This window comes from Chiloscyllium plagiosum, unplaced genomic scaffold (assembly GCF_037043375.1).
Source record: "Chiloscyllium plagiosum isolate Xiang-an unplaced genomic scaffold, Cpla_swu_hap1 HiC_scaffold_12, whole genome shotgun sequence".
NCBI lineage: Eukaryota > Metazoa > Chordata > Chondrichthyes > Orectolobiformes > Hemiscylliidae > Chiloscyllium > Chiloscyllium plagiosum.
In genome coordinates, this window is record NW_028270150.1 from 100,386,414 (window position 1) to 100,412,044 (window position 25,631).

A 25,631-nucleotide genomic window follows, 5' to 3' on the forward strand; every position below is an offset into this window, starting at 1 on the left:
ACAGATTCTGTTAGTGCACATCTCGATCAGCGCCAGGAAACATTAACAGTATTTTACAGAAAAAAAGTAATGACCAAGCAATGCAGAGAGTTTCCAACCCTAGGACTTCGGGTTGACTGGATGAATCCATTTCTTTTTTTCAGCTTAGTCAGTTTGTGTACAGATAGTTTGCATAGTAAACTGACTAATCCCACATTTCCATTTTGACACAGCTCAAAAGTGTACAATGTAAATTTTGTAGGATACATTTACAGAGAAAACCTGCTCACCCTGATCATAGTGGACAAGGGAATCGAAGCTGTTCATTAATATCCCTGGAGACAGCGTAGTCATGATATTGATCCCACTGCAGTAAAATGGACAAATTGGGAACGCTGTACTTCAGACTATGAGAAAGTAAGTACAATTAAATGTTTTCTTGCAGAAAAGGGAAAACGTCCGTGGAAACAGATTTTCAGCATAAACATAATTAAGAATAAAGCCTCTTCACTGTGTACTTTCTGGAAATTTTCCCCTCATTTACCTGCAGAAAATAAGCTCATGTGGTAAGCAAGCCTGAAATGTAACTGCTTGCTGCACGTCAGAGATTCATCCTCAAACAGGGCGATTTCCCCAGTGACAGTCCTCTCACGTATAAAACAACAGTATGGAGTTGTATCTCCACTAGCTTCGCTGGGGAAAGAGAGAATTGTTTAAAATGCTTAGACTCCTGCAGGTAATCCTTTGACACATGGTTGTGAGCTGTAGCACCAGCAGTGCCTCTAAGCAATTCAAAATTCAGTTGAAGGCCTTCCAAAAAAAATAATAATTTTACTTAAAAAGCAAAGCCCCAGATTGTACCTTGCTTAACTCTCTTTGCAGACATTTCTAGCTGCTCAGATGCTTAAAGGAACATGCTATGCTGCAGTAACATAAAATGTGTTGGAGTACATAATGTTGGGTGATATTATTTTGACAAAAGTGATAAAAGACTTTAGTTTTCACCCCCACTAAAGCAAAATATAAAATAAATCACTAGCCACGTTTTCATAATGATAACACCCATGTATTGCTGTGTCAGAAATCAATTTTTGAGGCTGTTCAATTTTCCCCTTGTTTCTCAACAAAATCAAATAATTAATTTGACCTTAGACTTGACACCACACACAAAGGCCATGAATAAACGACTCCATATTTCTGATAACACTCAACGCTTACTATAATGTCCCTCAAGAAAGCACAGCAAATGTGAGTCTACCCAACAGGATCCTTCATACTGTTGAATAAGTATCAGTTAGCAAGGCAATGAGACCAAGAGGAAATGTCCATATTTCTTGCTAAAAAACTTTCCGAAGTTAGAACGACTCAGGATTCAGAATGTGCAAAACTATTCCAAATACAACTACGAACAGAACATATGTTAATCAGTCAGCTTCATATTTTAAGCTGATTCTTTTCCTGACTTCAAAAAGAACTGCTGCATTTCACATGCTTTCAGTCCAAGCGCCAGGTTGGAATGATTACTGCCAGCAGGTTGTAACATTATATTTATCACCCACTATCTATCTAACCATCCAAATCTCACTCCATCAGGCACAACTGTCTGTCTAACCACTTACCCAACTAATTATGAATCCATTGACCATCGATTGTTTATCCATCCATTTATGCAATTATCTGTATTGACATTCATCCACCAATCTTCCAATGTATTTGTAAATCTATCTGTCCTTCATTGCTTCTGACTCTTTATCTGTACAATCACCCGCTGATATATCTGTCTGTGCACCATCCATTGGACAATTAGCCATCTATCTGTCTATTTCATCAAACTATCCATTCAGTTTTTCCATCTATTCATCACTTACCTATCCATTCTCCATCTCTCACCTAACTATATCTTCACCCAGCTATCTGTCCCTTCATCAATTATCTTTACCTCCAACATCTATTTGTCTATTCACCATCTATTGTTCTGTTCATCGTCTATCTGTCCCTTCATCGCCTGTCGATCCCTTCACTACCAATCTATCCATCTAATCAGCCACCATGTGCTTATCCATCATTCTATCTCATTGTAATACCCATTCACAATGGATTTTGCACCCATCATTTTTCTACTCATGAAGCCACCTATCCATTTTTCTAAGCACACACCCATAAATCTTCCCACAAAGCCATCCACACACTGCGTAGTTGTCTAACCACCCACTCAACCAACCAAGTACCAGCAACCATCCATCTACTCATCCAACATATATCTTCCATTTGCTATTGCTCCATCATTATACTTCCCTCCATGTCTCCAACAAACCAAATGTCCTTCTATCCACTTGTCTCCATTTCCGTTTGTCTTTCCATCCATCCATCCATCCGTCCATCCATCCATCCTTCCTTCCAGACAAAATCTATTGTAATCCCATGTATCAAATTACCTGCACATCTGCTCACACATCCTTCCAACTATCTATCCATTCATTCCAACTACCTGTCCATCATTTTCCCATCTATCTGTATATTCATTCACACCTATCTTCCCATAAATTCTGTCTGTCTGTTCACCCATGTCTATGTAAAGAACAAGACTGACAACTGACATGTTTCTGGCTATAACATGAGAAAGGACAGGGGAATGGAGAGCAGTGGGTAATTGCCTTACAAATGAGAGGTGATGTACAACGAAGAACAAGGTATAACTAACAGACGATTAAAAAAAACAATCCATCTGGATTAAAATGAATACAAATGTGCGGTCAGACACACTAAGAAGCCCACTATACACCACCTAACACCAGAGTAAATGTTCAAGAAGAAATATACATGCAAACACGTGGAATGACTGAAAAGAGCTGAGAATAATAATCATGGATGATTTTAACTAGCTTCAAATCAAAAACTGGGAACAGGTAACAAAAGAGGGACAGGGATAGTTATTACAGTGTGTACAGGACTCCTTTCTTACTATCCTTCTGGAAGTCCCAAAAAGAGAGTGAATATTGCTGGATGCAATAGCAGGAAATTAATTACAACAGATTAGAGAAGCAAGTTAAAGCAATAGTAGAGGGTTTGAGATCATTATTGTGAAGGAAAAGAGCAAAGAAATAGATTGGAGCAAAACTGATTTTGAAGGGATAACGATGGAAGAGGAAAAGATAAACGGAAAATATTTACTAACAAAGGAAGAAATGGATGCCAATGGGAACAATACTGTAGGAAACATGCCACAGAAACAAGGTCAAGTTTGAAACAATTATGAAATAAGAATAATAATAAAATATCATAATATTAAAATATATTGACAGCAAAGATAAGGAAGAGAAAAGGAACAAAACGGTTAGCAGAAAAATTAAATAAAAAATTCAGAAGAATAGAAGAATCACAAAATTAAGAAGAAAAAGTGAAGCATTCGACAGACACACAAATGAAAGAAAGATCAGGATATCAGGGTGAAGACAATAAGGGATACATACAATAAACTCACAGGTTCTGATTGTGAACCAATATCATATTGCAGTTGCACAGGAAGCTGGTGAGGCCACTTTTGGTGTACTGTATACAGTTCTGGTCACCCTGCTATAGGAAGGATATTATTAAATTGGAGAGGGTTCAGAAAAGATTTGTTAGAGATGTTGTCAAAAGTGGAGGGTTTGAGGTATAAGGGGAAGCTGGATAGGCTGGAACTTTTTTTCACTGGAGCATAGGGGGTTAAGGAGTGACCTTATAGGGGTTTACAAAATCATGAGAGGTACAGATAAGAAGAATGGCAGATATCTTTTCCCTCGGGTGGGGCATTTCAAGACCAGGGGGCATATTTTTAAGGTAAGAGGAGAAAGATCTAAAAACGACCTGAGGGCCAACTTTTTCATACAGAAGGTGGTGAGTGTATGGAACAAGCTGCCAGAGCAAATGGTAGATGCAGGTACAGTTACAATATTTAAAAGTTTGGACAGGTACATGAATTGGAAAAGTTTAGAGGGATATTGGCCAAACACAGGCAAGTGAGATTAGTTTTAGTTTGGGAAACCTGGTCAGCAAGGACCGAAGGGTCTGTTTCTGTGCTTTACGATTCGAGAAAACAGAAGTATTAAACAGTAACCCTATAGTTACTAGGGAGACCAACTTGGCAGACATGGAATAAGAAGGGGAGATTAATAAAATGGAAAAAAAACTCTTAAGATGGAAAGACGCAGAGGTCATTCATACATGAGGAAAATTTAGAAAAAGCATAAAAACTCCTGCTCTGAATTGTGTCTCTGTACATATTAAAACAAAATGAAGGAAAGGATAGCAGAGACACTATTCTCTCAGTCTCCCTTCAGTCCAATGCATTAAGAGGGTACTCATGACCATGGTCCTCTGTGTGGAATCCATAGATATTTGGGCAAAACGTCCAGTGGTTTTGTCATTGCCTCCTCCATTATGACTGATCAGGAAAGAATTTATTCATTGATAATCAACTAAGCTCTAACCGAACCTTCCAGGGCTCTTAAGTCCGAGAAAGACTTGAACTCAAAGCTTCCAGCCCAGGAGTAGGGATGCTATCCCCCCGTGCCACCAGACCTCCTTTTTCAAGAGCACTACTAAATGTACCTAAAAACTAATTACAAAGGAATATTAACAAAGTGGGCAGCCAATACAATTTAAAAAGGTAGATGGAATAAGTCAGTGAATGTGAGCATTGCTAGCTAGGCCAACATTTATTGACCACCTCTAAACTACTCTGGAGAAAAATTACTCTGGTAGTAAGCTGCTTCTTGAACTACTGCAGTCCTTGGCATGTAGGGACAGCCAGAATGGCTGTTAGGGAGTTCCTGGATTTTGATTCAGCAACACATAAGGAATGTTGCTAAACTTCCAAATCAGGATGGTGACTGGCTTGGAGGGAAACTCGCAAGTGCTGCTGTTCCTATGTATCTGCTACCTTGTCCTTCTATATGGTAGTTATCATTAGCTGAGAAGGTGTTGCCCGGAGAAGGTTGGTGAGTTGCTGCAGTGCATTTTGTAGATGGTATACACTATCGCTACAGAGCATCGGTGAATCATAGAATCCCCACAGTGTGCAAACAGGCCCTTCAGCCCAACAGGTCCACACCAACCCTCCGAACAGTCACCCACCCAGATCCATTCCCCTACGTTTACCCCTGACTAATGCACCCACCCTACACATCCATGGGCACTATGGGCAATTTAGCATGGCCAATTCACCTAACTTGCACATCTTTGGACTGTGGGAGGAAGTTGGAGTACCTGGAGGAAACCCATGCAGACACAGGGAGAATGTGCAATCTCCACACGGACAGTTGCCCAAGATAGAATTGAACCTGAGCCCCGGCGCTGTGAGGCAGCAGTGCTAACCACTGAGCCACCGTGCCACCCCGGTGGTGGATGGAGTGAACGTTGAAGGTCGGGTTGGGTGCTACTTTGTCCTGGTTGGTGTTAACTTTCTTGAGTGTTGCTGCAGCTGCACTCACCCAGACAAGTGAGGGGTATTCCATCATACTCCTGACTTGTGACTTGTAGATAGTGGACAGGCTTTGGGGAGTCAGGAGGTGAGTTACTCGCCACAGTATTCCTAGCCTCTGACTTGATCTTGTTGCTACTGTGTTTATATAGCTCAAACATAGTGAATGCTGGAGAAACTCAGAAGGTCCTGCAGCTACTATGGAGATAGAAACAGAATTAACATTTTGAATTTGGTATGACTCTTCTTCAGATGCTTCCTCTCCACAGGTGTTGCCAAACTTGCTGTGTTTCTCCAGCATTAATTGTGTTTATTTCTGATTTTCAGCATTGGCAATATTTTGCTTTTATTCCAGTTTTTATAAAGCTAGTTCAGATTCTGGCCAATGGTAACCCACTAGGATGCTGATGGGAGGGGTAGAATTCAGCTACAGACTAATTATCTTGATGCCTTTGATAACAGTAACAGAAAGAATAGGTGAGGATGATGCAGTAGATGTAATATATTCAGATTTCCAAACAGTCTTTGATGGCATTCCACGTCATTCCTGGTACAAGTACAGTCAGGGAACAGACAGCCACCCGGATTAGCAAAAAGTGGAAGTTGCCAGGACTATATAGTTATTTTGGGAATGTTGCCAAAATAATGCAATCATTGGCAAAAATGTGCTATCTCCTTAAAAAGAAATTAGATTTCATCACTGAAGGAGAAATGGTCTCATCAAAAGCTGTTCACTTGCAGCATTTCCTTATCTTCTAACAGGCTGCATTGGTCACTGTGAAGCCTTTACAGTTTACCACGGTAATGAAATCAAATTCTCATAAAATCAAAAGACAATTGTGGAACATCTTTGTACTTTTACAAAAAGCATTAAGGGTCCTCATATCAACTCTCATTTTCTGCATAAATATACGAACAAGCAGGAAGCAAATCTAATAAATTACCCAGTGTTTACTACATGCAACTTGAAGTAGCTGCTGTTGGACAGCCTACCCTGTAGTACTGACTCAAGTTTACAAACAGTCATTTTCAGTAGTGTTTCGTGCCTTCGTTGTGTTCATGGGATAGCAGCTGCATCCTCTGCCTAAGAAAGAAAAAAGAACTTTAAGGCAGTGTCAAAGTGTTTCAAAGCCAGTTAAGTACTTTAATGAGGTGCAATCCCTGTTGCTACATTAGTAAAGGCAGTCAATCTATGAAAGACAAATAAGACAAATCTCCAGAGAATCTGTCTGGGTTAAGAAACAAATAACTTCCAGGAGATAATAGAGAATACTCCTGCTGTTCTTGGAGTATCATGAGATCTTCTATATCCACTTGAGAAGGGCCTTTGTTTAACACTTCCTCTGAAAGATGGCACCCCTGACAGTGCAACACTTGTACTGCAGTGTCAGCCTCGATTATGTGGTCAAGACCCTGGAGAGGCGGTCAACTGGGTTCATGCCAAAGTTAGTACAAGCCTGTCATGGCATGGAAAAGCTTTTCTCGGTCACTTGCTTTGTATGGGCGAGAACTCTCTTGGCCCCCAGCAATTCCGTTGTTCAGAGTGGCCCAGGAACAGCTGAAAAAAATAACCATGAGGTTACAGTGCATCAGAAGTACAGGAATTTTTGACAATCCCTCAGGAATCCCAAATTTTTTCCTAAGCTGCAGAAATATTTTCCATTAGATTCAGAGAAACTAATTAATATTTTGTCACAAACCTTATAAAATTGCTGGATTTGTACTATTAAAATGTATTAATTTTAATCCTAATTATTTAGGGGTAGCAATTCATTTCGTAAGGACCCTGGATGACAAAATTTGTGGTCCTGACATGCCATTCAAAATTAAAAGTACACTGTAGATTTTAAAATATTCTTAAATATACATTTAAAAATTGCTTTTTCCTTTTTCTCAGAATTTTTTTCTGAATTGCCCATTTCAATCTTGCTTTCCAACCATTTCTCTCTCTGTGTCCATTTGATGCCAATTTCACCTGTTTTATCTCAATGTTTTTCATTTGACCTTCATGCATAAGGAGATAAACCATTGGGACTGACATTCACAGACATTCCAGGTTAATGATTATCCTCACTCAGCCATTATCAAAACCTAGAAACTTGCAATGCAAAGTATGGTCTGAAGGATGAAGTCTAAAATCTAATTCTTAGCATCCAACTCCAGCAATTTCTGGACCAGAATATTATCTACTTAAACCTTGATCCAATTGCTTTCTGTCAGCCACAGGCTTTCCACGATTGGTAATTAATGCAGCTTTAACTACTTCCCTTGAAATTATATTACACATCCTTGAGAAAAATAAATCCAATTGGGAGCAAAGCCCTTGTTCACAGTTAAAGTGCGTAGCTGGATCTTTGTATCTGGTGTAAAACCATTTTAATTAGCTCTGTTTTATGCATCAGGTAATTTTTATATATACAGTGTCATTTCAACCTTTCTTGTGATTTGATGTTCTAATGTCAATCTATCGTCCGAAAAACTCCAGAATCCAGGAATAACCTTCCAAGCTTTCTCGACTGGAGAGGTTACAGCAGATTCAAATGATTGCTCACTGAACTGATTTGTAAAGCTTCCCGCTCTTAAAGACGGATTCTCTAATTAAGCTGTCATAGGGGAAGGTGGTGTTGTGGATGTTCATGGCTAAACACAGATCCGTTTAACTTTGGGAACTGGACATTGTTAGACATGCAGGGGTCCCTCTGTCTATCACTCCTCTCCAACACAACTGGAAAGGGTAGTGGAAGCAGATTCAATATTAACCTTCAAAAGACGACTTGAAGGCACAACATTTGTATATTTCAGGGCAGCGCAGAGGCTCAGTGGTTAGCACTGCTGCCTCACAGCACCAGAGACTCATGTTCAATTCCACCCTCGGGTGATTGTCTGTGTGGAGTTTGCACATTCTCCCTGAGTCTGCGTGGGTTTCCCTGGGTCCTCTGATTTCCTCCCCCAGTCCAAAGAGTGGAGGTTAGGTGGATTGGCAGTGTTAAATTGTCCAAGGTTGTGCAGGCTAGGTGGATTAACCATGGGAAAAGGAGGGATGGGGGAACGTGGTTGGGATGCTGTTTGGAGGGTCAGTGTGAAATTGATGGACCAAATGGCCTTCTTCCATACTGTAGGAATTCAATGATTCAATAAAGGAAAAGATCAGTGGATGGGTCACTGATGGGATAGTCTTTTCAAAGGAACAACATAGGTATGAGAATCCAATACTCCTCGATTCTATAATTGGGCAATCAGCTCTTTAATATCACCAACTTTTTCTGTGCTCCTATGCCTCCCCATGCTGCTGGAAGATGTTTACATCCCCAAGCAAGTTCTACGTACAGAGGTAGCCTGTCGAAAGACCCGCACTCCAAACTCAGATTCATGGATGCTGTCAGACATGAAATCCCTCAAAATCAATCACAAGTCCAGAACTAGAGGTTTAGGGTGAGAGGGGAAAGATATAAAAGAGACCTAAGGGTCAACTTTTTCACATAGAGGGTAGTGCGGGTATGGAATGAGCTGCCAGAGTGTTGGAGGCTGGTACAATTGCAACATTTAAGAGGCATTTGGATGGGTATATGAATAGGAAGGGTTTGAAGTGATATGGGCGAGGTGCTGGCAGGTGGGACTAGATAAGGTTGGGATATCTGGTCGGCATGGACAGGTTGGACCGAAGGGTCTGTTTCCATGCTGTATATCTCTATGACTCTAAGTGGGAAACACGAGCTAATAATCAATGCCAATGGAGCTGTGGGCAGGAAATGGGCACTGTGACAACAAATGGTTTCAGAAACCTGCTCTGCAGGCAAGTCATCAGTGGAGATCACCGTGCATAACAGGCAAGGGATAACTTCACATGTAGCACTTGTGACAGACCTTGCTGTCAACCAACGTATTCATCCACCAGAAGGCATGGATTGGTTGGACCGAAGGACCTGTTTTGGCGCTGTATGTATGAGTCACCTCACCATAGCTCTGAGGCTGCATTCCCGTCATCTCCCACAGATGGAAAGATGTGAATCAGTCACTCCAATAGAAATTATTATGTGGAAGTTGAGCTGTCACTCCACCTCAGTTAGATTTCTGTCACTAATATTCTTGAATGCAAGATGTCCAGGAGAGAAAATGGGGGAGTGATGGCATCGATTATTGACAGCAGCACAGTGCTAGAGAGAAAGGATGTTCCAGATGGGTCAAGAATAGAATTGAATTGAATTAAGGCAAAAAAAACGTACAATTTTCAGTGTAGTCTAGAGGCCACAACTAGTGAGAAAAATGTGATGTAAGGGAACAAATTTGCAAGGACATTACAGAGAGGTGCAAATATTACAGAGTAGTGAGCACAGAGATCTTTAATTATCCAAATAGATGCTGGGATAGTAATGTTATGGCCTCAGTACCCCAGGTGGCTCCAAATAGGTCAAACAAACTCTGAAGGGGGTTCCCCAGGGCTGACATGTAGAGAAGGTAGTTTGATTTATGGGGCAGTCCAGAAATACAGGCCACAAAATAAAAGAGAGTCACAAATAAATCCACAAGATGATTCTTTACTCAGAGATTGGTGAGAATGAAGAACTCGCTCCCACAGTGAGTGGTTGTGGTGAACTGAGGAAGTTGGATGTGCGTGCATGTGGGAGAAAGGAATAGATGGGTTTGTTGATAATGTGGGATGAAGGTAAGCTGGGAGGAGGTTCATGTGGATCGTGGACTCCAAAGTAGACCTGTTGCTTCTCTCTCTCTGTGCCTCCAGGAGGTATCGAGTTTACTCCCCACTGACATTTTGTCTCCCTTTCTCCTTGGTATTCCTGACCAATACATTTCGGACTAGCGAAGTTACAGAGTAGATACATTTGTGTGATTTTTAAAGTCCAGATTACATCTAAATCTTGAAAAGTGTGATTCACCCTGACGGAATTACCTTGATTTCCATTCAAGAAGGAATGAGATAGGATATAAAATTGTAAATCATTCAAACGAGTCACATTTTTGAATGGACTTAAGGGTATTTGTAGATGCCACCAATGTGGTCACATCTTCAGAAGCATAGTTACATGTTTATATACTTACTATAGGAACAATAGTTGTGTGAAGGAACTGGACTTACCTTTTTACATGGACAGTTCTTGGAGATACAAAAGTCACCCTGTACATTCCAAGCAGCATTGTGAAGTACATCATTCACGTTTACTCTTTAGTAAAAATATTCAGCAGATTGCTAAGGAGGCCAGTGTGTAACATTGCTCAGTAATCACCAGCTGTGCTTTGTTCATGATTGGTGCCAAATACAATTTGCATTGACCCATGAGAGGATTCCTTGCCAATGAAATGTCAGCTCAACTAAAAAGAGAAGTATCGGCATTGAGGCCTGTGCAAAACTGAGAATCTAGACTGAACACTGTCTCGGTATTTCTCCTCAATCTGTTTACCGTCTCAAATCCAGGACAGACATTCCTTGCTCCTTGAGGTGTGCTTGCAGCGATGAGCAGGAGAATGAGGTAAGATACATTTAGCGAACAATCGAATTTGCTTGAGAATAGGTTGGAAGTTAAAGTGCCTGCCTCCTTGAAGTGACATCACGTAAGGGGGAAATCACCTTGCACACTGTTGGTAAATTATCAGACAAGGGCTCTCTCCAATCGCTCTTCTAGGAGCCCTGAGGGCCTACAGCAAAACGGCAAAGTGTCCCATTCATTTTACGGTCCATCCAGTCTCTGCCAGCTGAAGAGAGGAACCTGAGCCAGGTTTCAGGTCTGACCATAGCCTGACACTAGATCACTGGGCAGTTCAGACCAAACGTGGGGAGAAGAGGGCGAGGGAGGACTGGGCAGGGTGTTCTTCAATAAAAGACCCATTGTCGAGCCTTGTATTAGCCCCTGTTTTGCTTTTTTTTTTGAATGGGCATTCATACTTTACCTTAAAATTGAACAGGGTAAATAATTAGCAGTAAGGGCAGGAGGACACAGGTTTAAGACAATGGGTACACAAAACAGAAAGGGAGTGGAAGAAAAATTGTTTAACTCAGCAAGTTACAGTGATGAGGAAAGCACTGCCTTGAAAGGTAGTGGAAGCAGGTTTAACAACAAAGAGGAGTTGGAAAAAGGTTTGAACAGTAACCATTTGAAGGGACTTTAGGAAAAGGCCAGGGAAGTGGGATTAATTAGATAGCTCTTTCAAAGAGCTGGCATAGTCATGACAGGCCAAGTGGACACCTTTCATTCTGAATCATTCAATAATCCAATGATCTTCCTGTGCAAGGTTCAAATTGATATTTAATTTTACCTGTAAGACAAAAAGTAGAGATAGTTCATAATTCAGTTTTTTTTTCTTGCTTCTGTCAACCTGCGATTGTTGCCATTGGGGCTGAAGTTTCCAAGACTAATCTTAAAATACATCTTCTCAGGTGAAAAGCCCGAGACCCAAATGGTTCTTCGGGCAGAGCCTTACCGAGGGAGCTGGCAGTCTGCAAAACACTTTTAATCTCAGGTAAAGAATTGCCCTGATAAATGGGGTGGCATGGTGGCTCAGTGGTGAGCACTGCTGCCTCACAGCACCCGGGACCTGGGTTCAATTCCAGCCTCAGGCGACCGTCTGCATGGAGTTTGCATATCGTCCCCGTGTCTGTGTGGGTTTCCTCCCACGTTCCAAAAGAGCCATAGGGAGAAGCTGAACAGGCTGGGGCTGTTTTCCCTGGAGCGTCAGAGGCTGAGGGGTGACTTTATAGAGGTTTACAAAATTATGAGGGGCATGGATAGGATAAATAGGCAAGGTCTTTTCCCTGGGGTGGGGGAGTCCAGAACTAGAGGGCATAGGGGCAACTTTTTCGCGCAGAGGGTGGTACAGGTATGGAATGAGCTGCCAGAGGAAGTGGTGGAGGCTGGTACAATTGCAACATTTAAGAGGCATTTGGATGGGTATATGAATAGGAAGGGTTTGGAGGGATATGGGCCGGGTGCTGGCAGGTGGGACTAGATTGGGTTGGGATATCTAGTCGACATGGACGGGTTGGATTGAAGGGTCAGTTTCCATGCTGTACATCTCTATGACTCCATGAGCATGACAGGTGAATTGGCCATGCTAAATTGCCCATTGTGTTAGGTGCATTAGTCAGGGGGAAATGGGTCTGGGTGGCTTACTCTTTGGAGGGTCAGTGTGGACTTGTTGGGCTGAAGGGCCTGTTTCCACACTGGAGGGAATCTGATCTAACCAGGTTAGCAGATAGTCTCAGATAAGAGCAGGAGGAGGTGATAGCCTAGTGGCATTAATCCAGAGACCCAGAGAATGTTCTGGGACCTGTCTTCAAATTATGCCATGGCGGACAGCGGAATTCATTTTTAAAAAAAAAAATCCCACTACTTTGGGAAATACCCCGGGAGACTTCACAAAACCTATTGAGTTTTTTCCCTTCAACTAGCGCTTCCCAAGTGGAAAAATATTGAAACTTGCCTACCCAGAGAATTCTGATGACGCAGGTAACACCTAGTTTATCAGGACCAACACCGCCTTTAGACCATCCAGCTCTTGTATGGAAATCCCAGTTCAGCAGAGTGTAAATGGGCAGATGAATTATTCGAATGCATGCAGCTCCCTTGGTCCGTCTCCACAGTGTCCTCAAATGCTGAGCAGCGCACTCTTGTTATAGCCTCAGTACCCCGGGTGGCTCCAAATAGGCTGAGCAAACTCTGAAGGGGGTTCCCCAGGGTTGACATGTAGAGAAGATATTTCGATTTGTGGGGAAGTCCAGAAATACCAGCCATAAAATGTAAGGGAGTCACGATTAAATCCAAGAGGTGATTCTTTACTCAGAGAGTGGTGAGAATGAAGAACTCGCTCCCACGGTGAGTGGTTGTGGTGAACTGAGGAAGTTGGATGTGTGTGCATGTGGGAGAAAGGAATTGATGGATTTGTTGATAAAGGTGAGATGAAGGTAAAGCGGGAGGAGGTCCATGTGGATCATGGACCCCAAAATAGACCTGCTGCCCCTCTCTCTGTGCCTCCAGGAGGTATCAAGTTTACTTCCCATAACACCTTTTCTCCTCGCGTATCTGCCACATCTCCCCCCACCCCTCCCCCAACCCCATCCATGAAGCTGCATTTCATTAGCCCATTTCCCCCATCCCACCTATACATTCACATGAACTCCCCCCCATCTCTTTGTCTCTTTCTCTCTCTCCGTCTCTCTCCGCATCGCCTGGCTGCATTGCGCCAATCAGACTGAGGTGATGTGGTCAACCACCCGGGTGCCATCCAAGTCCACCATTTCCATGCACTCGACCTCGCTGTGGTTTTCTGGGCTCTTCCTCTCCGCCTGCTTCTTGGAAGGCGGAACAAAGGTCAGGAGCACGGGCAGAATGGCAAAGCAGTGGAGAAAGGTGAAAAGGGCTATAAGAAACAGACACCTGAATAGTGTGCAGATCAGGTTCGAAGGCACCGAACTAAGGGGGATTATACCAACCATGTAGCAAAAGTTGCTCTGCAAAATGGCCACTCCATGCAGTTCCAAAGCATTTTTAACCCACTTCGTCCTTGTCAGGTCTTTACCCAGGACAAACGTCGATAGGAACGGTGCACAGTTGTCGATGGTGTAGTTTATCCCGTAAATTAAGCAGAGGACGGAGATACAGTCCAGTTCTACATCCCATAGGCTCATAAAGCCAGCGACTCCAAACTCCACTGAGGCCACGGTCAGACTGAGCCAGACGTTCAGCAGAGGGTTCACCACCAAGAAACCGGAAAAGAAGAGGACAAACAGAGCACTGATGCACGAGTTCTGCAGAGGTGCTCCCACCGATGAAGCATACCGGTCCATGTATATAAACGACGGGTTGAAAATCATAAATTTCACCTTGTAGGTCAGGGACAGTTTCCTCAGTGTCTCCAGCAGATCATAAATCTCTTCCCTGGTGTTCTCTGCTGTCTTGGCCACGAGATACATGCGTGAGGCCACCACCTCCAGCTCATTGTTGACCTTCCTCACCAGTATGATATCATCGGAGAATTGGGAATACTGTGGCGTCTTTAGGAAGGAATTCCGCAGGGTCTCTAGGAAGTAGCTACGAGACACTGGAGGGGTAACATTCAATTTTTTAAGGTAATTTAAGTATGTTTCGAACCAAGAAATTCTGACAAAGCCCCCGGTGATTTCTAACAAATCCTCCTGGACACTGGCATTCCAGTATTCAATGGGTTCATAAATATAAAAGCCAATGACGGGGCTATAGCTACTGAAGTATCTCTGCTGGACGGTGCTATAAGAGACAGTTCGAGACTCAGTGGCCACCACATTGCTGAGGTCCAGACCTTCACTGATCTGCAGGTAGCCCATTAAGGCAAAGGAGATATAAACCAGATAAAACAAAACCACAAAAGGCTTGACGTAAGTGTTTGTAATCCAATCACAATAATACTGCTTCAGAAACCAAAGCAAGAACTGACTTTCATAGGGGCTTGTGTCGTTTGAGCTGGCTGCCTCCTCACTGAACTTGGACATCATGATAAACCGATACCAGGCTGGTTTTGCTTGCAGATCATCTGGTTTGGGCACTTTTCTACAAAAGAGACTGTGCTGGTAATTATTTTCTAAGTAACCAGTGAAGACCAGATTGGAGCCATAGAATGCCATCAGGTAGAGGTAGTTAAAAAGCACGGATATGCATGTGTTCACACAGAACTCCTTCACTGCTTCTATATTGGTGAAGGGACTGGCGCCAATGCCAAACGTCACCATGTACATGGCAGTGGTGAGTGTAATGGGCAGCATGGTGTCAGCGTACACATTGGCAATCCTCTCCTTCACATGCTGATCCTCCATGGTCTCCCTCCACGATGAGAGCATTTCAAACATGCCGTAGAGTCCATGTCCTGAGGAAAGGAAGACAGGTTTGTATTAACATCAGAGAATTGGAAGCTAGCCAGAAAACCTGTTTGGTGCCGGGGGGAGGTCCCAGGCAGGTCCCAGCGTACTGTGCAAACCTGATCTACCAAACCTACCCTGCAAGGAATGAGGCCTGTGCAGGTGCCCAGGTTCTTACCCTCTCCCACATGAGAAGGCAGCTGTAATGCCTGAGTCTTGTCCTTTGCTTGTTAATCCTGCCATGCGCAGTGGTAGATTTTGACCTTTGGCTGTCTGTTATAGGATGAAGTGCTCATCTTTCTCACCCTCACCAATAATTTTGAGAACCCACCCCATTTCAGAATCAGAAAACTATTACAGTGTTGTGCAAAGCTATTCAGCCCATTTTCTTGTGTGCCAAGGTCTCCAAATGATTGGTGCCGTTGCTTTGCCCTTTTGCCCTCAAATGCCTCAGTTAAACCTGCCTCCACCACCCTTCCTGGCATTGCATTCCGGACCCCAATTGCTTGCTGTGTACACTGCACTTGCTTCATTTACAAACTACTTTAAATCTGAGTGTCCTCTCATTCTTGATTCTTTTATGAGCACAACAGTTTCTCCCTATCTACTCTGTCTCGGCCCGTTGTGATTTTGAGAACTTTGATCAAATTTCTCTTCAGCCTTCTCCTGTCCCAAGGAAACAGTGTCACTAATGCTCCAAACTGAAGCTTCCCAACCATTCATTCTTCTGCACTCTCCAAAATATTCCCATTCTTCCTGGCATCCAGCATTGCACACAATACTCCAGTTGAAGTCTACGTAACAACTTATTCGATTTTAGCACAACTCCTTTGCTTTTGAATCTGCCGTAAGTTGGGGAGGTTTGGACAAAAGGCTTCAAGAGACCACAATTGAGTTTGCTGTGCTCTAACAAACCCTGAACTCAGGATTGTTCATTTGAGGCCCACAAATGCCTCTTGGCTGGGCTGCCGCCCCTCCATCACCTGGGCAATTGTTCAGTGGCATTCTAAACGTGTTGACAGCTACATTGGCAAGCAATGTAAGGTCACCAGTCAAGTTCATAACATGGTTCATTTGTGCTTGCAGAAAGTGTACAAGGCTACAGAGAGAGTTGTTCCACCCGATGGCCTGCCTCCTTTTCATAGTTATCTCCATGCCTGGCTGTTCTTGGAATGGGACAATTATGGGAAAGGCCCATCTGGTTGACTGACCTTTTTTAGGGAAGGAAATTGGCCATCTTAACTAGTTCTGTCCTACATGTAACTCCAGATCCCCAACTGCCTGTTCTCCAGAAGCTTGCCGTTGTTTACTTGGCTTGTCAATCATCACTGAGCTCAATCACCCAAGGCTTTTCAATGGCCGTCAGATTTGATTTTCAAGATGTGTTGCCACATGGGTACCACCTTGCCACCACTGGCCTCAACTCCCTACTCAAGCCTCAAACGTTGATGCATCACAAGCCTTGAAAGTCAACTGGTCTCGGGTCTCAAACAACCACCAATCAGAGGCATCAAAAACAAGAGGTCACAGGCTTCAAAAACTACAGGCCAGAAAACACATACACTGGCCTCAAACTGTAATAGGCCACAGGCCTCAACCATCAATGGGTTTTAGACCTGACACATGTAGCTTTTAAGCTATAAATAACCATCAGTCAAGGTATCAGACAACAAGGGGACAAAGGCCTCAAACACCAGAAGGCCAGAGGCCTCAGTGGTTAGAGGCCCCATTAATGCTTTCCAAATGTTCTTTCATCTATCTTTTACAATACTTCCAATATTTCCATGCATTTTAATTTCTCGAATTTTTGACTGTGAGGGACCTACATTTGCCTTCATAGTAACAAAATAGATCACTTGAGTTCAAAACTGCTAAATATAGAAGGTGGAATTTCCTTTGACATGACAATATCAAGGGACAATCAGTGAGGTTATAAAATCAATGTCCAAAGTATACTGCGCTAAATAGGCAAACTTGCTATAACCGAATTCCTTCAGTCTTTAATGCCTTTCTCTTCACAGTCTTAGGTTTCAGAACATAAATACATCTTGTAGAGAGAAACACACACCTTCTCTTACTCCTATCTTTATTTCTACAACATTATCTGGTTCACTGATGTCCTTTAGGGAAGGAAATCATCCCTGCTCACTTGTTCTGGCCTACATATGACTCCAGACACCCAACTGCCCTTTCCTCAGAAGGCAGAACTTCCTGCATATGTGCAGATGCGATGTCAGTGTCAGAGTTTGACTATTTAAAGTGAGTAAAGCTTTCTTCTATTTACAGTTTTCTGTCGCTGAATTGTGTATTTCTTTGAAAGTTGGTATTTTGAAACTATGAAGGCAAATGTAGGTCCCTCACAGTCAAAAATTCGAGAAATTAAAATGCATGGAAATATTGGGTGTATTACTGGTCATCTTCCAAAACTCTCTCGATTCTGGTGCACATTGGAAGGTTGGCAAATGTAACCCAATGTTTAAAGAGGGAGGGAGAGAAGTAATAGAGAATTACAGACCAGTTGGCCTAACATCAGTAGAGGAGACAATGCTAGAAAGTATTGTAAAAGATAGATGAAAGAACATTTGGAAAGCACTAGTGGGATTAGATAAAGCCAACATTCTGAACAAATCTACTGGAGTTTTTTTTGACCAGATAACTAGTAGATAGGTAAGGGAGAACTGGAGGTGTATTTGGATTTTCAGATGGCTTTTGATAAGATCTCTCATAGAGCTTAGTGGGCAAAGTTAATGGTTATGGAATAGGGCATAATTAGATTAGATTAGATTACTTACAGTGTGGAAACAGGCCCTTCGGCCCAACAAGTCCACACTGACCTGCCAAAGCCCAACCCAGCCAGACCCATTCTCCTACGTTTACCCCTTCACCTAACACTATGGGCAATTTAGCATGGCCAATTCACCTAACCTGAACATTTTTGGATTGTGGGAGGAAACCGGAGCACCCGGAGGAAACCCACACAGACACGGCGAGAACGTGCAAACTCGACAAGTCAGTCGCCTGAGGCGGGAATTGAACCCGGATCTCTGGCGCTGTGAGGCAGCAGTGCTAACCACTGTGCCACCGTGCTGCCCACTATTATGCATAGTGTATTAGCAAGGACTGAGAATTACTTGACAGACAAGAAACAGGGAGTGAGAATAAATGGATCTCTTTCTGGGTGGCAGGCAGTGATGAATGGGGTACCATAGGGAACAGTGCTGAGCCTTAGCTATTCACGACGTACAGTCGGTTCTGCTATAACGTGCATTTCTTCAACACGAATTGGCTATAACGTGATTGAAGAATTTAGACTATTATTTGTAGAAGGTGAACTTTGCTTACCTGAATTGTATATAACACGATTCAGGCCCCATTAATTTAAATGGTGTTGCTATTACACAATTTTCTTAAAATGCGGAGCGGAACTGTCACATTATATCAGAACCGACTGTATAAAAATGACCTGGACGAAGGAACCAAATGCAACATTTCCAAGTTTGCTGCTGACTCAAAACTGGACAGGATTGTGAGTTGTGAGCAGGATGCAAAGAAGCTTCAAGGTGATTTAGACAAGTTGAGTGACTGGGGAACACACGTGGCATGTGCAGTACAATGTGGTTAAATGTGAAGTTGTGAAAAACAGAAAGGCAAAGTATTGTTTAAATAGTGACGTACTGAGAAGAGTGGATGTATGACCTCTTTCATCAGGCAGAAGGTACAGAAGCTTGAACACATACACCAGCAGGTTCAAGAACAGCTTCTTCCCAGCCATTATAGACTGCTGAATGGACTCACTCTGTCTCAGCATCCTAAGATCTGTATGTCCTTGTTTGCTATGACCTGTCTGTACTGTTCGCAAAACAGAGCTTTTCACTGTACTACGGTACATGTGACTACAATAAACCCATTCAGATACAAGAGATCTGGGGTTCTTTTACAATGAAAACTGACAGATAGGTGCAGCAGGCAGTTAAGAAATCAAATGATCTATTGGCCTTCATTGCAACAAAATTTGTGTTCAGAGTCATAGAGATGTACAGCATGGAAACAGACCCTTCGGTCCAACCTGTCCATGCTGACCAGATATCCCAACCCAAGCTAGTCCCACCTGCCAGCACCGGCCCATATCCCTCCAAACCCTTCCTATTCATATACCCATCCAAATGCCTCTTAAATGTTGCAATTGTACCAGCCTCCACCACATCCTCTGGCAGCTCATTCCATACACGCACCACCCTCTGTGTGAAAAAGTTGCCCCTTAGGTCTCTGTCATATCTTTCCCCTCTCACCCTAAACCTATGCCCTCTAGTTCTGGACTCCCTGACCCCAGGAAAAAGACTTTGCCTATTTAACCTATCCATGCACCTCATAATTTTGTATAATCAAGTTTCACAACATCTTTCCGATAGGAAGGAGACCAGAATTGCACGCAATATTCCAACAGTGGCCTGTACAGCCACAACATGACCTCCCAACTCCTCTACTCAATACTCTGACCAATAAAGGAAAGTATACCCAACGCATTCTTCACTATCCTATCTACCTGCAACTCCACTTTCAAGGGGCTATGAACCTGCACTCCAAGGTCTCTTTGTTCAGCAACATTCCCTAGGACCTTACCACTAAGTGCACAAGTCCTGCTAAGATTTGCTTTCCCAAAATACAGCACCTCGCATTTATCAGAATTAAACTCCATCTGCCACATCTCAGCCCATTGGCCCATCTGGCCCAGATCCTGTTGTAATCTGAGGTAACCCTCTTTGCTGTCCACTACACCTCCAATTCTAGTGTCATCTGCAAACTTACTAACTGTACCTCTTATGCTCGCATCCAAATCATTTACTGCAAATACACAGGGCCTTGGTGTTACACAGAGCCTTGGTGAGACCATGCCTGGAGTTTTGGTCTCCCTACCTAAGAAAGAATATACTTGCTGGAGAGGGAGTATACTGAGGTTCATTAGGCTGACACTGGGCTTGGCAGGACTGTTCTGTGAGAAGTGAATAGTTTGGCTTAACCTGTATTCTCCATAAGTTAGAAAAATGAGAGGAGAGCTGATTGAAATATACAAAATTCTAACAGGGCTGGCCAGACTAGATACAAGAAGGATGTTTTCCCGAGTTGGGAAACCTAGTTCTTTTATCCTGAGACTGTCTCAGGATAAGAGTAGACTATTTAGGGCTGAGATGAGGAAAATTTCTTCAAAGAACAATGATCTTGTGGAATTCTCTACCAGAGAAGGTCGTGGAGGCTAGGTCACTGAATATATTCAAGGAAGATGTTTGACATTCAATTGCATTATTATTGCTGAAACCCCTACCATCAACATCCTGGGGGTTACCATTGACCAGAAGCTGAACTAGCCAACCATATTAACAGAGTGGCTGCAAGAGTAGGTCTGAAGCCAGGAATTCCAAATTGAATGGCTCATTTCCTCTCACCAAAGCCTTCATGTAAGTTTCAAGGCACAGGTCAGGAATGTGATGTAATATTCTCCACTTGCCTGGTAATAGTGCTGCAACAACACACAGAATGTGCTGACATCCTGGAGAAATCCACCATCTTCATTAACTCCTTTCCACCACCAATCTACAGTTGCAATAGTGTGTATCATCTACAAGATTTAATGCAGCAACTCACCAAGGCTCCACTGACAGCACCTTCCAAATGCATGACTACTACCGTCTAGAAGGTATCACCTGCAAGATCCCCTCCAAGCTACTCACCGTCCTGACTTTGAACGAAATGACCATTTCTTCACTGTCTCTGGGTCAAAATACTGGAACTCCCTCTCTATACCCCAAGAATGGTAGCAGCTCAAGAGGGTAGCTCACCACCACCTTTCAAGGGAAATTAGGGTCGGACAATAAATAGTGGCCCAGCTAGTGACACCCATACACATGAATTAATAACTTAAAGCAACTCAGTATCAGGGACCTCCTGTTTGCTAACCACTGGGATAAAAGGACTGTTAATAAGATCTCATACTTTCTTTTCCCTCCCAAAAGTAGCTTGAATAGCAGGATCATTGTTCAGCAAGCGAGTTTTGCAGTTTGATTTTGACCTTGGCCAGGGAGCCCCTTTGGAAGTGACAGAAATCCCTCATACAGCCAGTGACCAAAATAAGAATATACAGTGATGGACAGGATTCAGAGATGAGGTGCTGTGCTTTAACAGTAATATGCCAAACCAAAATCATTGGAATACTTGGAAAGTTTCCCAGTACCAGCTATTGGCAACTGCAGTCTAGACAGGCCATCTGTGCTCCTTCATTCACACAGATTCTTTTGTACTGCTTCACTGCCCATCTCAGTTTACTTTTAAACACACAACAGCTTCTGCTACATTTACCACAGAAAAAAACTCAAGAAATGAAATGTGTCATAAATTGTTTGACCTTGCTCAGGCAGAGGAATGGAATAAATTGATATCCATTGACAGAAAGTAGATTCCACAATGGCTGTTTCTACTTTGTAGATCCAATGAGGACACATATAGCTTCAGATTAACTTACACTCTCACTTGAGCTAAGACAGTGGTGGTAATGTCACTAGTAATCTAGAGGCCCAAGTGATTGCTCTCAGGACATGGGTTCAAATCCCACCAAGGCAGCTGGTGGAATTTGTAACAAATGAATCAATCCAGAATGGAAATCTACTCATAGTGTCACCCATATGGAAACAAACCCTTCGGTCCCACCAGTCCACGCCGACCATAAACGCAAACTCAACTAGTCCCACCATCCTGCGCTTGGCCCATATTCCTCCAAACATTTCTGATTCATGTACTTATCCAAATGTCTTTTAAACGTTGTAACTGTGCCCGCACCCACCACGTCCTTTGGAAGTTGGTTCCACACATGAACCATTCTCTGTGTAAAACATTTGTAATGGTGGCCATGACAACTATCGTTATAAGTTGTGAAAACCTATCTCGTTTCCCAATGGAAGGAAATCTGCTGTCTTCACCTGATCGGGCCTACATGTGATTCCGCCAACTCACAGCGATGTGGTTTACTCTGAACTATGCTCTGAAATGGCCCTAGCCAGCCAGTCAGTTCAAGGTAGCTAGGAATTTGCGATAAGCGCTGCCCTTGCCAGCAGCACTCATTTCCCATGAAAGAATAAAGAAATAGAACAGAGAAATGCTAATGCTAACCAGAAATGTAGCAACTGGAAAAAAAACGAAAAGAAAACAAACTGCAGATGCTGGAAGTCTGAAGCAAAAATTGCTGGAACACTCAGCAAGTCTGTCAGTATCTGTGGAGAGAAAGCAGAACTGCACTCTGAAGAAGGATCATTGGACTCAAAGCATTAACTCTTTCTCTCCGCAGATTACTGCCAGACCTGTTGAGAATCTGTAGGGGATGGGCACAATTGAAATGTGGAGCTTATTCAAGGAACAGCTACTGCACGTCCTGGATAAGTATGTACCTGTCAGGCAGAGAGGAAGTTGTTGAGTGAGGGAGCCGTGGTTTACTAAAGAAGTTGAATCTCTCGTCAAGAGGAAGAAGGCGGCTAATGTAAGGATGAGACATGAAGGCTCAGTTAGGGTGTTTGAGAGTTACAAGTTAGCCAGGAAAGACCGAAAGAGAGAGCTAAGAAGAACCAGGAGGGGACATAAGAAGTCATTGGCGGATAGGATCAAGGAAAACCCTAATGCTTTCTATAGGTATATCAGGAATAAAAGAATGATGCGAGTAAGATTAGAGTCAATCAAGGATAGTAATGGGAAGTTGTGTGTGTCGTCATAGCAGATAGGGGAAGCGCTGAATGAATATTTTTCGTCAGTATTCACACTGGAAAAAGACGATGTTGTCGTGGGGAATACTGAGATACAGGCTACTAGACTAGACAGGATTGAAATGCACAAGGAGGAGGTGTTAGCAATTCTGGAAAGTGTGAAAAGATAGAAGTCCCCTGGGCCAAATGGGATTCATCCCATGATTCGTTGGGAAGCCAGAGAGGAGATTGCCAAACCTTTGGCTTTGATCTTTATGTCGTCATTGTCTACAGGAATAGAGCCAGAAAACTGGAGGATAGCAAATGTTATCCCCTTGTTCAAGAAAGGGAGTAGAGCCAACTCTGGTAATTACAGACTAGTGGCCCTTACTTCGGTTGTGGGTAAAGTGTTGGAAAAGGTTATAAGAGATAGGATTTATAATCATCCAGCAAGGAATAAGTTGATTAGGGATAGTCAACATGGTTTTGCGAAGGATAGGTGTGCCTCACGAACCTTATTGAGTTCTTTGAGAAGAAGACCAGAGAGGTGGATGAGGGTAAAGAGTATATGGGTTTCAGTAAAGGCATTTGATAAGGTACCCCATGGTAGGCTATTGCGCAAAATACGGAGGCATGGGATTGAGGGTGATTTAACGGTTTTGATCAGAAATTGGATAGCTGAAAGAAGACAGAGGGTGCTAGTTGATGGGAAATATTCATCCTGGAATTCAGTTACTAATGGTGTACCGCAAGGATCTGTTTTGGGTCCACTGCAATTTGTCATTTTTATAAATGACATGGATGAGGGAATAGAAAGATAGCTTACTATATTTGCGGAAGACACTGAAGTTGGTAGAGTTGTGGATAGTAGATAGTGACAAAGGATGTTGTAGGTTACAGAGGGACAGAGATAAGCTGCAGAGCTGGGCTGAGAGGTGGCAAAAAGCATTTAATGTGGAAAAGTGTGAGGTGATTCACTTTGGAAGGAGTAACAGGAATGCAGAGTATTGGGCTAATGGTAAAATTCTTGGTAGTGTAGATGAACAGAGAGATCTCAGTGTCCATGTCCATAGATCCCTGAAAGTGCCTCCCAGGTTGATAGGGCTGTTAAGAAGGCATATGGTGTGTTATCTTTTGTTAGTAGAGTTTTAAGTTTCAGAGCCATGAGGTTATGCTGCAGTTGCACAAAACTCTAGTGCGGCCGCATTTGGAGTTTTGTGTACAGTTCTGGTCACCACATTCTTCCGAAGGATGTGGAAAGTGTGCAGAGGAGATTTACTAGGATGTTGCCTGGTATGGAGGGAATGTCTTACGAGGAAAGGCTGAGGAACCTTAGGCTGTTTTCATTAAGAGAAAAAGTTGATAGATGATTTAATTGAGACATACAAGTTAATCAGGAGGTTAGATAGGGTGGACAGTGAGAGCCTTTTTCCTTGGATGGTGATAGCTAGCACAAGGGGACATAGCTTTAAATTGAGGGGTGATAGATATAGGACAGATTGCAGAGGTAGTTTCTTTCCTCAGAGAGTAGTAGGGGCATGGAACGGCCTACCTGCAACAGGAGTAGACTCGTCAACTTTAAGGGCATTTAAATGATCATTGAATAGACATATGGATGAAAATGGAATAGTATAGATTAGATGGGCTTCAGATTGGTTTCACAGGTCAGCACAACATCGAGGGCCGAAGGGCCTGTATTGCGCTGTAATGTTCTATGCTTCTGTTTTTGTATGTAGTAACAAGAGTTGGCCATTCAGTCCTTCAAACCTACTCCACCATTAGAAACAAAGAAACTTAAGAGTCATCTCGACTCAAACTGTTAACTTGCTCTCTCTCCATGGATGCTGCCTGCCCTGCTGTGATCTCCAGCATTTGTTGTTTTCAGTACAGTTTCCAGCATCTGCAGTAATTTGCTCCTACATTAGTAACATAGGATTTAGGGACAGCTTTAAGCTATTTGGCCCTTTAAACCTGCTCCACTATTCAATAAGATCAGAACTGAACTATCCAGCTTCTCTGAACTGTCACTCTACACTTGTCTAACAAAACTTTACCAATCTTATTTTTGAAAATTTCAACTGACTGCCCCCCGCCCCTCCCCAACAGCCTCAAAAGATTTACAGAGAAGAAACAATCCTTTAAGTATAAGCATGCTTCCTAATTTCATCTTTGAATGATGTGATATTTTCCCAGATGACTGCTGCTAGCACCTTGTGGTATTTGCCACCTTTAGCTGCTTACAGTACTGAATAAGGGTTGTTTGCTTCATCAAATTGTCCTTTGTTATTGTTTTGTCTCGGATCTATTTAGTGATTATTGGGATAGGAATACACCTTTGGGAAAGGATACACCTCTATAGAGTATCGACAGAAGAGGCTGTTCTTAGATAACAACGTTAACTGCATGAAAGCAATAAGTCCCTTACGTTTGGTCAGATATAATCACCAGGACGTTAGGGAGGTAGTATTGATGCACTTTCCCTCTCCGAAACCTCAAGTAGAACTTCTTGTCTTTATCCACTGATCATGTGTGACTTTAGTACAATGGGTGGAGCTTATTAACATATATATTAACCCTTTCAGAACCATTGTCCTACACAACAAATGCTTGATTTCTAATTTTAAGGTTATGT

General features: G+C 42.8%; 1 protein-coding gene and 1 long non-coding RNA gene across 3 annotated transcripts in view; both read right to left on the reverse strand.

Moving 5' to 3' along the window:
• Positions 1-1,676: 1,676 nt before the first annotated feature.
• LOC122554885 (uncharacterized) lies at positions 1,677-13,467 on the reverse strand. Its single transcript, XR_006313109.2, has 3 exons — positions 12,876-13,467; positions 10,533-11,707; positions 1,677-6,524 (listed from the first exon to the last, which is right to left on the reverse strand). It is a non-coding gene; the product is annotated as an uncharacterized LOC122554885 (long non-coding RNA).
• A 74-nt stretch (positions 13,468-13,541) lies between these two features.
• ptchd1 (patched domain containing 1) overlaps positions 13,542-25,631 on the reverse strand; it is a 44,426-nt gene continuing 32,336 nt past the window's right edge. Inside the window, exon 3 of one of the 2 annotated variants that reach the window (XM_043700253.2) lies at positions 13,542-15,286. In XM_043700253.2, the coding sequence (XP_043556188.1) occupies positions 13,635-15,286 (1,652 nt within the window). In that variant the 3' untranslated portion in view covers positions 13,542-13,634. The remainder of the gene's footprint in view (positions 15,287-25,631) is intronic. The other variant, XM_087993087.1, reaches the window with a different exon arrangement.